At 43.6% G+C, this 16165-nt stretch overlaps 1 protein-coding gene across 1 annotated transcript in view; it reads left to right on the forward strand.

Moving 5' to 3' along the window:
• The window catches only part of CCAR1 (cell division cycle and apoptosis regulator 1), a 45780-nt gene that overhangs the window by 9951 nt on the left and 19664 nt on the right, over nt 1-16165 (forward strand). Inside the window, exons 4-12 of the mRNA XM_006259070.4 lie at nt 3009-3181; nt 3759-3803; nt 4471-4503; nt 5428-5621; nt 10697-10811; nt 10899-11091; nt 13504-13633; nt 13945-14106; nt 15460-15685. Coding sequence (XP_006259132.1) covers nt 3009-3181; nt 3759-3803; nt 4471-4503; nt 5428-5621; nt 10697-10811; nt 10899-11091; nt 13504-13633; nt 13945-14106; nt 15460-15685 — 1271 coding nt within the window. The remainder of the gene's footprint in view (nt 1-3008; nt 3182-3758; nt 3804-4470; nt 4504-5427; nt 5622-10696; nt 10812-10898; nt 11092-13503; nt 13634-13944; nt 14107-15459; nt 15686-16165) is intronic.

Raw genomic sequence — 16165 nt, forward strand, 5'->3', positions numbered from 1 at the left:
TCCTGTCTTCTACTGAGTGTTCCCCCTTTTGGAGCCCTAGTTATTAGCCTTTGCCCTGCACTTCCATTCCTATTTTTCATCCTTTCTAGCAAACATTTAACTCTGGTTAGATGGAGACCACTAACTACAAATGAAGGGGGTTCATAGTTTCCATATAATAAATAGACCTGTCTCCAATGGTGGCAGTGTATGGTGTAGGGGTGGCCAGTGTGCAATGTAAGTGCCACAAGTGTCAGGGGCAGACTCTGTGTATGACATGAGGCAGAAGGGGAGGAGACAAGCAGCACAGAAGAGATAGCAGATGAGGTAGGGTGCACAGGGGGCAGGGAGCAGAAAGCAGAACAACAGACTGGGCAGAGGAAGGGGATCAGTGTGATGGGTAGGTGTGGGGCTAACTGGCATGCCTGTCAAAAAGATTGTTCCCCTTGCCCTGTTTTGAAGGAAGAGCATATGAACAGGGTGTATGTAGGACAGTGATTCTCAGCCAGGGCACCAGGGTGCCCTGAGATCCTTGGAAGTGTGTGGAGATAGGGAGATTAGGGGAGGCTTAGGTTCTGGGTGTGAGAAGATAAACAGATAGGGACAGGCTTAGGCTCTCCTTGCCTGATTGTTCCCCTCCCCCTACTGCCCTACCGCCTTTCTGCAAGGAGGTAAGCACTGTATTAAATGAATTAGCTGTTGAAATGGGCTGCTGCTCAATTCACAAAAATTCTGGGGAGTGCCTCAAGTCTAAATCAGTGGTTCTCACCCTTTTTAGAACAGAGGTGCCAAACTCAACTGGAGCCCCAGGCCAGATCTGGACTATGAGGTTCCTTGCAGACTGGATTCAGTCTGGAATATAGGAGATGGTCACCATGGACAAGGTGGTGGGTCCAGAGCTGACCAGGAGTCTGGGGGTCAGGGTAGAGCCAAGTTTATTTCTGATGGTCTTGGCCAGTGATGACAAAGGGGCCTGCATTCTGCAGCAGCCCCACCCCCCTCAACTTCCAGTAGCTTAGGGGGCTGGAGAGAGAACCTCTGCAGGCTGTATGTTTAACTTACCTGATCTAGAGTGATCTTTCCCCTGTTCTGTACCCCCCTGGCATTCACCATCATTGGTTTAGGGATGTCATAGGATACACCCTTGACTGTTCTGTTTTAATGGCTATTAGTGGATGTATTGTTCATGAATTTGTCTAGTCCCTTTTTGAACTTGGCTATCTTATGTGGCTCTACAGTCACCTCTGGCAGTGATTTCCACATAACTATATGCTGTGTAGGGAAAGAAAAAGATTTTCTTTGATTAGTTTTTAAGTCTGTCTCCTGTTAATTTCAGTGGGTGACCTCTATTTCCAGTATTGGGTGATTTTAGTGAATAACAGGGCATTTGTACATATGTATGCACTGCAGTGTTGGGCACTCTTAAAAGCACCTAGTGCTGCATTGCATACATTTGTATAAACAGCAAAATGCATGTCAACATTGAGAAAATGGTAGCAGCACACTTTTGAACTAAAACACATTGAAGGTGTTTTAGTTCAAAAGCGCACTGCTGCCATTTTCTGTGTGCTGACGCACATTATGCTGTTTATACAGATGTATGCGATGCAGCACCAGGCACATCTGCTCATATGCTCTGCAGACTGGATTAATCAAGTCTGCTCTGACACTGGATTTCTGGGGCACCAGAGCAGAAAAAGGTACATGTATAAATGCCCATCGTTCCCTATTCGCTTTGTCCACGTGCTTCATGATTTGATAGACTTCCAGCTGCTCCCCACTCCCCCAGCCTTCTTGTTTCCAAACTGAAGTGTCTAGCCTTTCTTACTCTCTCCTGGTATGGCATCTTGGTTACCTTTCTCTGAACACTTTTCTAATTCTGTTGTGTTCTTTTTGAGTTGCAGAGACTAGAACTGAACTCTGTTCAACATGTGGGCATAGCATGGATTGTGCTATTATAATTGCTACAACTTGTACTGAGTTTTACAGTTGCATTGATCCTGACCAGTTCAGTTTAACCATTTTTGTGCTCATGGATAACGACATGCTGGGTTGCACATGTCGGTTCTGCTGCTGTGTACCCTGTGGTAGCAATTCCAATCATGGATCATCATCTACATAGTTTCCCCCCTCACTGGTGCCGTATCATCTTAAGAGCAGTCAAAGTAAACCTATGGGTGGTGGGGTCCTCATTACTCCCAGAGCTCTGTGTGGCATTGTATGCTACAAAGACAAATTCCTCGTTCCCCAGTAAATCTCGACTGTCTGTATATAATTTCCTCCTTCTCTGGACCCTAGTGGCTGCTTCTGCCATTCCTCACCTAAAGTGCACATGTGTCTGCAGGGGATCCTAATGCATACATCAAGCCAGGTGGAGTGAGAAGGTGAGAGAAACTGTGGCTGCATAGAGAGGGCCTACCAGGTAGTCTTCCCTCAGATCTTGAACCTGTCAGTTTCTAGAATATTTAGAGAAGCTCAAGAGAATTAAATGTTAAATTATCTGTAAAATATAACAAAGACCACAAACAAAGAAACAAAAACATGAATGCAGCAGAATTAAGAAACATAAAATGAGGAAAGTTATTGGAGGTGGGGTTAGAAATTTGAAAATAATCAAGCTCCTTACTTTTTTTCCTGTATTGCAGGCCTGGTCTTAAAAAAGCATTAGAGAAATTATCAGGGTGACCTGTACAACACTGAGAAGTAGGACTCTTATGAATATCTTCGTTCTTCCTCTTTGCACCGTACTTATGAGTATGGGCAGGTTTGCTAAGTGCAACAGATGAAGTGTCTTCTCATTGTATTGGGTGCTAAAATATGAGTCTGGAATGCTTCCAACTAAATAGTTCTAGCTAGAAAATGTCTTTTAGGATGGAATTTCTGGTCTAACTCAAGAAATTGGGGTGAATGGGCTAACTTGAATATCTGAAGCAAAATCACTGTACTAATGTTGCTATGCTGCCTCTGGTATTTGAGTGCTTGCCCAGGTATGGTAATAGTCTTAATATTTAATTCTGTTTTGTTCTCAGCTGCTCTTGGGGTTCAACAGCCTTCATTGCTTGGGGCTTCACCCACTATATATACCCAGCAAACGGCATTGGCAGCAGCAGGACTTACTACACAAACTCCAGCAAACTATCAGCTAACTCAAACAGCTGCTTTACAGCAGCAAGCTGCAGCTGCAGCAGCTGCATTACAGCAGGTAAGCAAACTCGTATGATTTGTCTGATTATATATGAACTTTGTACTCTTGAAAATGGTAGCTCTAAGACTGAAATAGCCTGATGAACACCAGGTGAATGAAATAAAATTTACCTATTCTTTATAAGTTTGTTTGGGGGTGAGGGGGAAGAGTGGAACAGTAACTCCTGAAGTTATTAATAGATTTAAAGTGTTGTCAGAAATAAGTTCCATGTTGAAAATTCCACATACTTCACTATACCCCAGCAGTGTAACTTTAGCAATATTTGGCACTATTTTCTATACTGTATTCTAGAAGTTATGTTAAGTGGCAGTTTTAATAGGCAGTTCATTTAATTAGGTAAAATTCCAATTAGAATTTTTAACTGGTTCAGGGTAGATTAGATATAGAACAAATGTTTGCTTTTATCAAATTTGAGTAGTTTTAATATAAACATTGCTAATTTCTCTCACGGTTTTAAAAGTTATTTTGGGTTTTAATTTAAATTTGTATTTTGAGTTTTTAGCAGCTAGCTTTCATGTTCCTATATTGGAGAGTAATACTTCCTGTTTATCAGCTGTTTTCTTTTGTCTTACAGCAATATTCACAACCTCAGCAGACTCTCTATAGTGTACAACAACAGGTTTGTTTAATTCTTATTGTGTACATAACAAATAACATTTTGCTTGTCTTTTAGTTTTTGTCTATAGAATCTGCTTATTTTTCTTTATGGAAAATGTATATAATTTTTAATGATAGAGGAGAACTTTAAGTCTAAATTTACAAATATGGAAAGAAACGGCAGCATAGCAGTCTATGTTTTGTATGCAAGGGAAATTTTGAAGTGCTGTGCATGGTCTCTACTAAACTCTGTTCTCTGTATGAGACAATGTATTTTAAATGCAGGAAGACCAAAAAAGGATCTCTGTTGCATTCATTGTGGTCATACCTGAAAGTTACAAACCTTTAAGAAAGAATACATGGACAAGAAACTTGTAGGTTCTAATCTTCCTCAGATATCCAAAGTATCTGTTTAGAAAGACTTCCTTATGTCATAAATTTAGTAATTTACAGTGACAAAAGAAAGTGGTGATGCCCGTTGCTGAATGTGTCTGGAAATTAGTGGTCTTTAAAAGAACTGCACAGATGGATACAGTTTCATGGATATGCAGAATACAGAAATTACAGAACCCCAAAGAATTAACTTGAACTAAGCAAAAAATTCTTAGTTTTTCCTGAGTTATAAAGAGTAGGTAAAACTGTTCAATTTCTTGAGCATATAAAATTAATTTATAACTTTTTATTTTAAGTTGCAGCAACCTCAACAGACCCTTTTAACCCAGGTTAGTTTGGTTTTATTGTTTGGTCTTCATCCCCAAAGATAGATAATAAGGGAGTACAAATTTGTTTAAAAAAATAATTGTACTTTCCAGTGTATTGTTTTTGGATGCATAGAATTTGTAGTCTGTATTAAAATCCTTACATGATGGAAACTTCATTTGTGCAGCTCTGTTTTATCCAGTTTTAAAAATACACATAACCTTAGTTTTAGAACTAGGGAAAAGGAAAAGTAGAAGGAATAATTCCTTTCCAGATTGCCTTGCCAAAATCCAATTCCGAGTTCAAACTTGTAATTATTTTACAATATAGAACAGTTTCTAAAACTCTTATTAAGATAACATAGAAATCAGATTCCTTTAAGAGCATAGTTGCAGTATATGAGTATAAAACATTTTAAAGGGGTTTTGTTGAGCTCGATAGGCGAGAAAATGGAATTCAAAATATTTTTGTTTGAATTTGTGATGTTTGCTTACAGGGGTGATGTTCACCTATGCGCTTGTGTTCTGCCTACTCTACTTCTGTGAGAATGGACAAGGAAGCTTGAAACTGAGTCAGTGAGTAGGCTGAACACAGGCAATCTTAAGCATTGTGTCCCCACAAACCCAGTTGCTTGGACGAAGCGGTTGGTGGGCCAGCTGAGGAATTACTTCTTTAAGAGTGGTGCAGTCTACATTTCTGTAGATCAAGTTAGAGTTATTTCTTAGTATCAAGGATTCTTCTAAATCTTAATTTAAAAGCTACAGTTTCCCCTTAGGGGTAATGTATGGTTTTGTATGCACTTTTGTTTTTGAAACGTAAATATTTTTTCCAAAGTATGCTTTGGAAAGATTATTTTTAAACTCACAGGTCCTTGAGAAGAAATGATTCCTTTATCATTGTTAGTTGATTCAAAATGCTTAGAGTTTGATGCTTTATTTTGCTTACAGCCAGCTGTTGCACTGCCTACCAGTCTTAGCTTGTCTACTCCTCAGCCAGCAGCACAGATAACTGTTTCCTATCCAGCACCACGATCAAGTCAGCAGCAAAGTCAACCACAAAAGCAACGGGTTTTTACAGGAGTAGTTACAAAGCTACATGACACATTTGGATTTGTGGATGAAGATGTCTTTTTTCAACTCAGGTAAGTCATGTGCCTTTGCCTGCAGGCATTTTTAGGGTGGCATTCCTAAATTAAATGTTTTTCATAGAATTGTACATCGACTCGGTGGTTTTGTGGTCGTTTTCTCAGGTAGCATCTGTCTAGCAGCAGTGGTTGATGGCTGCAAGTGAGATGTTTGAATAAATCAGAAGCTGTTACCATTAGGCTCATAACGTGAGCTCTGCTTACTCGGAACTCTGTGCTAGGAAATTCAAAGGAGTGTAAACTAACTAAGGAGGTGTGGAACTTCAGAATTTGGGGTAGTGGAAAGAACATAGCGTGATGACCCCCTGCATTTTAATGTGCATCTTGGGGGTCTGCTGGTTTGGGATCATGAGCCAAGAATTCTAGTATTCTGCCTACTCCCATCTGAAGTAGACAGCAGTATTTTCACTGGATTCATCAGACTGAAGCTTTGGATCAGAGGTAGTCTCTCAGGCTTCCCCCCCCTTGCCTTCTTATGGGACACTTGAAGGGAGCTCTGAGGTTTACATTCAAATGCTTGAAGTCTTTGGTATTTGGCTTTAATCAGGTGCAATATTATGCAAGAAATCTTTATAAAATACTTCACACGTGACCTCTGCACTCCTCATAGATTCATAGATGTTAGGGTCGGAAGGGACCTCAATAGATCATCGAGTCCGACCCCCTGCATATGCAGGAAAGAGTGCTGGGTCTAGATGACCCCATCTAGATGCTTATCTAACCTCCTCTTGAAGACCCCCAGGGTAGGGGAGAGCACCACCTCCCTTGGGAGCCCGTTCCAGACCCTGGCCACTCGAACTGTGAAGAAGTTCTTCCCAATGTCCAATCTAAATCTGCTCTCTGCTAGCTTGTGGCCATTGTTTCTTGTAACCCTTGGGGGCGCCTTGGTGAATAAATACTCACCAATTCCCTTCTGTGCCCCCGTGATGAACTTATAGGCAGCCACAAGATCGCCTCTCAACGTTCTCTTGTGGAGGCTGAAAAGGTCCAGTTTCTCTAGTCTCTTCTCATAGGGCTTGGCCTGCAGGCCCTTAACCATACGAGTGGCCCTTCTATGGACCCTCTCCAGGTTATCCGCATCCCTCTTGAATTGCAGCACCCAGAATTGCACGCAGTATTCCAACTGCGGTCTGACCAGCGTGCGATAGAGGGGAAGTATCATCTCCTTGGACCTATTCGTCATGCATCTGCTGATGCATGATAAAGTGCCATTGGCTTTTCTGATGGCTTCGTCACACTGCCGACTCATGTTCATCTTGGAGTCCACTAGGGCTCCAAGATCCCTTTCTACTTCCATGCCACCGAGCAGGTCATTCCCTAGGCTGTAGGTATGCTGGACATTTTTCCTCCCTAGGTGCAGCACTTTGTATTTCTCCTTGTTGAACTGCATTCTGTTATTTTTTGCCAACTTGTCTAACCTGTCCAGATCTGCTTGCAGCTGTTCCCTGCCCTCCGGCATGTCCACTTCTCCCCATAGCTTTGTGTCATCTGCAGACTTGGACAGAGTACATTTCAGTCCCTTGTCCAAGTCGCTGATGAAGACATTAAAGAGTATTGGTCCAAGGACCGAGCCCTGCGGGACCCCACTGCCCACACCCTTCCAGGTCGAAACCGACCCATCCACCACGACTCTCTGGGTGCGACCCTCTAGCCAATTCGCCACCCACCGGACTGTGTAGTCATCCAAGTCACAGCCTCTTAACTTGTTCGCCAGTATGGGGTGGGATACCGTATCGAAGGCCTTCCTGAAGTCTAAGTATACAACATCCACCCCTCCTCCTGTGTCCAGGCATTTCGTAACCTGGTCATAAAAAGAGACTAGATTGGTCAGGCACGATCTGCCTGCCACGAACCCGTGCTGGTTTCCCCTCAACATAATTTGTCCTTCCGGGCTCTCGCAAATGTGAGCCTTGATAATTTTTTCAAAGACTTTGCCCAGGATGGAGGTGAGACTGACTGGCCTATAGTTGCCCAGGTCCTCCTTCCTCCCCTTCTTGAAAATGGGGACCACATTGGCCCTTTTCCAGTCCTCCGGGACTTGGCCTGTGTGCCACGAGTGTTCAAATATTCCCGCCAGTGGCTGTGCAATGATGTTGGCCAGTGCCTTCAGCACCCTCGGATGGAGCTCATCCGGGCCTGCCGACTTAAAGGCATCCAGTTCTTCCAAGTGACTCTGCACTATCTCAGGGTCTACGCATGGAAGTCTGGCGCCTTGCTGCTGCCTCTCTACAACCCCAGTGAGAGACTTGTCGTGCCCCTCGCTTAGGAACACTGAGGCAAAGAACTCGTTGAGGAGTTCAGCCTTGTCCCCCCTGTCCGTCACCAATTGTTTCTGCCCATTTAATCTTCTTGAAGAAGATTGAAAAGAGAAGCTGCCCTCCTAATCTTCTTGAAGATTACAGTATGCAATTGCTGAACCCAGAGCATGGCTGTGTGGCTGTGCCTTACTAATAACTGGGGGTGCTCCGATAAAGATTTTTTTTGGGCCAATACCAATGGCCAATTATTAACAAGCCATATTGGCTGATACTGATCCGAATGTTGATATGTAGCTTGGCAGCTTGGAGAGCAGCATCCAGCTGGTAAGTCGGTTGGAGGGAAGGGGTGTGAGGGGTAGAGATTGAGGCCTCCACAGTGGGGGAGGTAGTGGGGCTGGGTTAGGGACAGGCACTGCTCAGCTGGGGCAGGGTGCAGGATAGAGCTACAGGTTGTCTGGGGGGAGGGGAGGGCCATGTGTCTCCTAGGTCTGTGCATGGGGCAAGGGTGGGCTGTGCGCTCAGGGCCAGGGTCTGTGCCATTCGCTTCCTGGCGGGGGGACTGGGCTGTACTCAGGCTGGGCAGGGGTGGGGTGGGCAGCAGTGGCACTGGGAGGGGGGCACTACAGCCACCCCAAAATTTGCTGTAGCTGTTCCTCCCAGTGCTGCTGCCACCCAGCCCAGCTCCCTCCCCCACCAGGAAGAGCCCAGCACAGCCTCCAGCCCTGAGCACACAGCAGGCAATCTGCCCTCACTCACGCACAGATCTGGGGGCACATCCCCTCCTCCCCCATGCCTCCCCCAGGGGTGTGCCCACCGGTGCCACTCCTTGCACCCCCTGAATGAGCCACTGCTCTGCCTTGTGCCCCACCCTGCCCTGCCTTGGCTGGGCAGCACCTGCCTCAGCTGCACTCCCTCCCTCACCCATGGGGGCCTCTATCTGCTGCCCCTCACCCCCTAGACTTACCTGGTTGAATGCTTCTATTCAAGCTGCTGGGCTGCACTCCTGGCCGTGTTCATGCTGTGTCTGTGGGCATGCCCGTAGCATTTATCGATGACATTATCAGCCACATAAGTCATAAAAAGCCAATTGCCAATAATGTCAATTTTTCCTTTCATTGATGCCGATACCATATAGACGGATGTATCAGTGCACCTCTACTAATAACTTATTTCCTCACCTCCGTAATGTTAAGTCTAAAATTAGGTTTGTAGCTTAGCAGAAAGCTCACTTATAATCAGGGATCCTGGTTTTCTCTCTTTTAAAATTGCAATTTTTCTGATTTAAGGAGAATTCTTGTTGCAAATTATTTGTTTTAAAACCCCTAAATCTGTGTTTTTCCATGATTTAAAATGAAACACCACTATGTATGTGGGTATCAGTTGAACACAATATTTTATTTATATATTTACAATTCTAAAGCAGTTCAGAAGCCTGCCAGTGCCTCAGTCACTATAATAAAATAATTATAAGTACTTATGAATTTTGGTGTCTGATTTTGGGTTTCTTATCATGGAAGATCAGAGCTCCCCCCAGCCCTTTCGCTTACCAAGATGTGGGTCTGGCTACAGCTGTCCTCCTTCCTTCTTCCCCCCTGCACTGCTTTGTAGTGCTGAGCAGCCCTGGTATGCCAGTGCCCTGCCCATGCCATTGCCCCTCACTCCACACCCACAGGCCCCAGCCCTGTCTGCTGGAGGGAGGGCCCTCGGCTGCCAGGGCTACGGGGCCAGGGACCTGGGTCCACAGACCCCAGCCCCCCCAGCAGCAACCAAGCCCTGGCTGTCACCCATGGGAGACAACGGCTGCTGCGGTGGAGCAGAGGTTGGAGCCCAGTTCCTCCTCCCCCACAGGTAGCACAGCTGGAGTGGAGCCCATGGGGAAGGTGGGTGCAGGCTGCCCACTATGGGCTTGGGCTCCCCACCCTGCTGCCCTCCATCTGGGGCCTCTGCAGCCCAGCAAGCAGGACTGGGCATGGCAGGGCTGAGTGGGAAACTTGGTGCTGCTGCCGCAAGCCCTGCACCACCCTGGCAAGGTGGACCCTGCCCACCCGGCAGCAATAGGGGGCACAACTCTGCCCTGCGCCCGTCAATGTTCCTGGGCAGGCAGGGGGCTCCTTGCCATGGAAACGTGGGGCTAAGTGGCGAGACTGAGTTTCACCTGGCCCTGCTGCACTGGCTCCCACCCGCTTGGCTGTGGAGGCCCAAGATGAAGGGCAGCAGGGCAGGGAACCCTGAGCCCACAGCGGGCAGCCTGCCCCTACCCTGTGCACAGATCTGGGGGGCATATGCCCTCCAGGTAGCGCGTTCAATGGTGGGGAGCCAGGGTCCTCGCCTGTCCTTCAGACGAGCTGCCCACAGCTGGCTCCATCCTACTCCCCATCCAGGCCCTGTGGCCGTGCATTCTGGCCCCGAGCCCCAGGTGCCATCTGGGCTAGGCAGCAGCCCTAGCCCTGCCCTACTCCCTCCCTCACTATTGGGTGCCTCAGTTTTCGCTCTCTCCCACCCCACTGTCCTCAGCTCCATACTTACCTGTGGGGAGCTGCTCTCCAGGCTGTCTGGCAGCTATGTACATGTGTGAGCATGCACATGGCGCCCCCTGCTGATTGCCCTCCTCCTGTTCCCCCCCAGCACCTTGCAGGCTGGAACTCTGCAAACCTGCAAGAGGAAAACCCACAGTTTCCTGTATTTTTCTCCTTTAAAGGAGAAAATCTGGGGCGGGGATCCAGAAAATGAGAAAATCTGGGTTTTACTGTGTTTTTTCTGTGGCGAATGGAAAACCCAGATCCCTGCTTTACAATTCAGCTGTCTTTTTTGCAGTGCTGTTAAAGGAAAGACTCCTCAAGTTGGTGATAGAGTTTTGGTAGAAGCTACCTATAATCCTAATATGCCTTTCAAATGGAATGCACAGAGAATCCAGACTCTTCCAAATCAGGTAAATGCAGTTATCCAATCTAGCGCTTACTAATTTTTTTCTAATATTAAGGTCACTTTTACAGTGCATTTGTTCTGTTCCCATCAGAATCAGACCCAGACTCAGCCTTTGATCAAGACTCCTCCAGCTGTACTTCAGCCCATTGCACAACAGCCTACATTCAGTGTTCAGGCACAGCCACAACCTCAATCACTGTTACAGGCCCAAATATCAGCAGCTTCTATTACACCTTTGCTTCAGACTCAGCCTCAGCCTTTATTACAGCAGCCACAACAGAAAGGTATCTCTTCAATACACACAACTTGCTTTTGTTTCTCTCTCACTGATATGTGTAAAATTTTAATGTTGTTCCATCTTTTTAAAAAAAAATCACAAAACCAAATAAAATGAAAAGGATTGTAGTTGATTATAGATGGGCAAAGCTGTATAATTCTCTAGGTTGAAATATGAAATCATACATCCTGTGGAACTCCTTTGTAATACCCCTAAGAAAAATCCATGAATTTCCTCAGGATTTATGAGATAAGAATTTATTTTAGAATGTATAAATAAATTAAACTTGGGTTTGGTTTTATGTTTAGATTTCTCACTGATGGTGTCATGCAACTCAAAGTAAAAGCTGTAATGTAATTTTCCGAGATCCACTAGAATACCCTGGAAAACGTCACCTGTTTTCCAAATTTGGGGAATTTTTCTGGTAGCTGTGTCCTGTATACAGGTGACCCCTGCCATTCGCGCAGGATACATTCTCATATCCCCCACGAATGGCGAAATCTGTGAATAAGGCACTGTGTTCGTGAACGCCATCTGCGTTCACGAACTCAGTGCTCCGGGCGGCTGAGGGGGTGGGGCACAACTGCTCTGGTGACTGCAGGAGTGCAACAGTGGCGGCAAGTGTGGAGCTCCCGAGGAGCTCCTTTAAGTGTATTTAAGAAGCAGGTTTGGCATTCACGAATATTTGAAGCTGCAAATGCCAAACCCACGAATTCTGAGGGTTTCCTGTATAGCATCTTCTCTTTTTTGCTACAATTTGCTTATTTTACATTTGGAGAAAGCCTTTTTAAATGTTAGAGCTCCCTCTTTGTATAGCTGGGAATATGTGTGAGAGAGAGAAGCAGCAGGATCAGTCCTCAGATGAAATAAAAATTAATTCATAAATATATTTTTGGTAATTAAACAAGGTGAAGAAACCTGAATAGTCATCTAACCAGAACTGTTGCTGAATAAAATATTTTCCAAAGCTCTTGTAGGTCCCGTCAGTGTACCAATGTTTGGGAATACATGCTCAAGTTAGGATTAATCAGTTAAATATATGTTGTGATTTTCTAAACTTTTTATCAAAATTACTTGGTAATGAAATTAAAACCAGCGCCAAATCTCTGTCCTTTTTTGGGAGAGAGAAGAAATGACATTTTCTACTGTGCATTGCCTTAGGAATAAAACCCAATAATTTTGTTTTACTAGGCTGAAGAGAATATTTCATAGATTTCATAGACATTAGGGCTGGAAGGGACCTCAGAAGATCGAGTCCAGCCCCCTGCCCCAGGGGCAGGAAGTCACCTGGGGTCAAAGGATCCCAGCAAGATAAACGTCCAAATGTTTCTTAAAGGAGTCCAGAGTAGGTGCTTGCACCACCTCTGGAGGGAGTCTGTTCCAGGCCTTGGGGGCTTGGACAGTAAAGAAGTTTTTCCTATGTCCAGCCTGAAACGAGCTTGGAGGAGTTTGTGACCATTTGACCTTGTCATCCCTTGGGGCACTCTGGTAAACAGGTGTTCCCCCAGATCCTGATGCACACCCCTTATGTACTTATAGGCAGCCACCAGGTCCCCCCTGAGCCTGCGCTTTTCCAGGCTGAAGAGTCCCATGGCTCTCAGCCTCTCATCATAGGGCCTGTTTTCCTGCCCTCTGATCATATGTGTGGTTCTCCTCTGGACTCTCTCAAGCTTCTCCACATCCTTCCTAAATTGTGGAGTCCAGAATTGTATGCAGTACTCCAGCTGTGGCTTCACCAAGGCCAAGTACAGTGGGAGGATGACATCCTGGGATTTGCCTGAGAAGCATCTATGGATGCAAGCCAGAGTTTTGCTTGCTTTACCAGCTGCAACATCAAATTGGTGGCTCATATTTATCTTGTGGACAGTCATGACCCCCAAGTCCCTTTCAGCCATGGTGCTAGCAAGCGTAGCACTGCCAAGCCTATAAGCATGCTATAAGCCTGTATCTTAAGCCATTGTTTTTCTCAGAGAATATTAGTTATTTACTATAGTAACATCTGTAGTAGCCAGGGGTTGGCAATCTATAGTGTGAGCGTGTGTGTTTTTGGGAGACAGAAGCAGGGTGGGACAAACTTGTTGCCAGGGACCATTGCACGCTCCAGCCTAAGGCAGCAAAGATGTTGCTGACCCCTATATTAAGCTGTTATGACTTACTGAAAAAATAAATTAGCTTAAAGGCTTATTTTTTAAGATGATTTGTATTTCTCAAGTAATCAAAGATAGAATGTTGTAAGAAACACTAAGATAATGATGTTTTGTTTGCTGCTTTGCAGTTAAGTTATTAATATGCAAACAATATTCAGAGATTTTAATACAACTGTAAGAGTATTCAGTATTTTGTAACTGTTTGAGGCAGTTATCCCCAATGCTTACATCTAAAAGGATTTCTTTCTTTTTTGTCTTTTCTTTTTTCTTAGCTGGTTTGTTACAGCCCCCTGTCCGTATAGTTTCACAACCTCAGCCAGCACGAAGACTAGATCCACCATCAAGATTTTCAGGGAGGAATGACAGGGGGGATACTATCCCAAACAGAAAAGATGACAGAAGGTGTGTTGCTAATGATGAATCTACTTGTGGAGTTCTTCGTATGCTATGTTTAGGGTGCTCAACTATAAGCAGAAAAATTAATCTCAAGATGATAATGGTACAATCAGGTTATCTCCCACTTATCAACTATTGATTTAAATGATGCCTTTTAACTATTTAAATGCTTGTGGACCATACGGTCAGTTTTGTAACAAAGCATTTTTTTCACTTTGTTTGACTACATTGTATTTTCATAGCATAAGAGGTCTGCTTCTTTCTAAAATTTTGTTAGCTTCTACAATGAGAAATACTTACCTTGTACGTTTTTTAAGTCGTGAAAGAGAACGAGAGAGACGTAGGTCACGAGAGAGGTCACCTCAGAGAAAACGGTCCAGAGAGAGATCACCTCGACGAGAGAGAGAAAGATCACCTCGGAGACCGCGTCGTGTTGTCCCTCGTTACACAGTTCAGTTTTCCAAGTTTTCCTTAGACTGGTATGTTCATACAGTGTCCTTCCTACTTTGAAAATTATTTTTAATTTGTCAAAGGGTATAACCTGAAAATGATCTTGGATTTTGGTTTAATTTATTAGAAGCAGCTTGTTTTTGGAGTACAGAGGGGATAAGTTACAGATGTTGTAATTCTGTTAGCCATGTGTGTAAATCGGACCCAACACTTTTGGATGTTTTGGTTTACAGAAGGTCCGGCTTAACTTGCTCAGCTGACCTAACATTATTCTGTTAGTGGTACACCACATGCTTTGTTTTGGATCACCTGCTAATCCGATTGTGCAAGTCTGCCTTTATACCATCCATCTTCCAGTAACTTGATCCACAGGAATCAGGGATTACTTAGAGGGCTGATCCTTTGTGGCTTTCTGTCAGTCAGATCACTCCATGCTTCATAAATAAATGTGTGGTTAGTTTCTCAAGGTTTCTTTTTTTTTCCAATTCATATTTCCAGTTTGTGCTATTCATGCTTTCTGGTACATAGAAACTGTTAAAAGTATGAATGTTCTGACAGCAACCTGTTCTAAGACGCACTTCTTGCAAGTCTCTCAGTGTATGTGGATGTTTCTCAATAGCTTTCTCTGTATGCTCTTCAGTCCTTCAGCATTTCAGTCTTTGCTACAGTTTCTTGTATTTCCTCATTGAACACTCCCTTTGTTTTGCTGACCCATAGTTTCTTTATTTCTACAGCTTTGTGGTCTGCATCTCCAGTCAGGGACCATATTTTGACTTATCCATATATGTTGCTATTTGTACCAGTAGTGTCAGTGTTAAATATTAATAGCCTCAAATTTAAAGGGAAGGGCAGTATCAAATGACTTTGGAGTCTTGTATCATGATTTTTGCTAAATTCTGTAGAAGGCAGCTAAGCATGGTGCTGTTTGCTAAATGAAATGTTAGGCTCTTTTTCTGTCACCTTGGATAATTTTTACAAGATACATTTGTATTGTTTCTTTGTTATTTTTAGTTCGTATGTTTCAATTCTGGTTTCATTCTCTATTTTCAGCCAACTTGTAAGCATTTGTATTTTTCAAATCCTTTCATTTGACAGATATTATTTAACCGTTTTCTAAAATGTAAATTTAGAAAAGTGTTGGAAAAGAAATGTTATGGTAGAATTTTAAATATCAAATGGTTAATTTTCTGAGCATTGCTATTGAAATGAAATTAGATGTGATCCCTACTGTTAGCATTTTACAATCTAAAGTAGCATTGTGGGATTCAGCATATTATTGGTGGCATTTCTAGTGAATGGTTAAAAAAAACTTAGTAATGTACCCTTGTAAGATTAAGATCTCTTTATTAGTGTGTGCTTCAAAATAAGTCTTCTTCTTACAGCCGTAGTTGTGATATGATGGAATTGAGACGACGTTATCAGAACTTGTATATTCCTAGTGACTTCTTTGATGCGCAGTTTACATGGGTGGATGCTTTCCCTATGTCAAGACCATTTCAGTTGGGAAACTACTGCAATTTCTATGTCATGCACAGAGAAGTAGAATCTTTAGACAAAAATACTGCTGTTCTTGACCCACCAGATGCTGATCATCTGTACAGTGCAAAGGTTTGTATATCACCTTATATTTTGGCGCTCCATTAGAAATTGTTTATAGCACAACAAAACTTAGGTTTCACTGCACAAGTGTATTATTTTGTCTTCTTTCCTATAGGAATGTTTTTCTTCAGAGCAGATGTTCTTAGTTGATTATATTTAGCGTGTTAATGTGTGCATTAATAGATCTAAAAAATGAAAATGAACTTAAGGATGATTTGCAGAACCTTAAATTAATCAGTAAAACTAGGATAATGCTGGATTATGGATCAGCAGCAGTGAGTTCATTATTTGGCTTCTGGGTTCTGTTTCCAGCTCTGTCAGTCTGTGACATTGGTTAGGTCATTTACCTGTTTTGTGCCATGGCTTTATTCACCTGTAAACTGAGCTATGATTTGATCAATGCATGAAAGATTTTGTTGTGTTTTTTATCAAGATATTGCTAGTTATCTTTTACCAGCTAAAACACTTAATTATGATAACATTAAGACT

The sequence above is a fragment of the Alligator mississippiensis genome, chromosome 6 (genome assembly GCF_030867095.1).
Source record: "Alligator mississippiensis isolate rAllMis1 chromosome 6, rAllMis1, whole genome shotgun sequence".
Lineage (NCBI taxonomy): Eukaryota > Metazoa > Chordata > Crocodylia > Alligatoridae > Alligator > Alligator mississippiensis.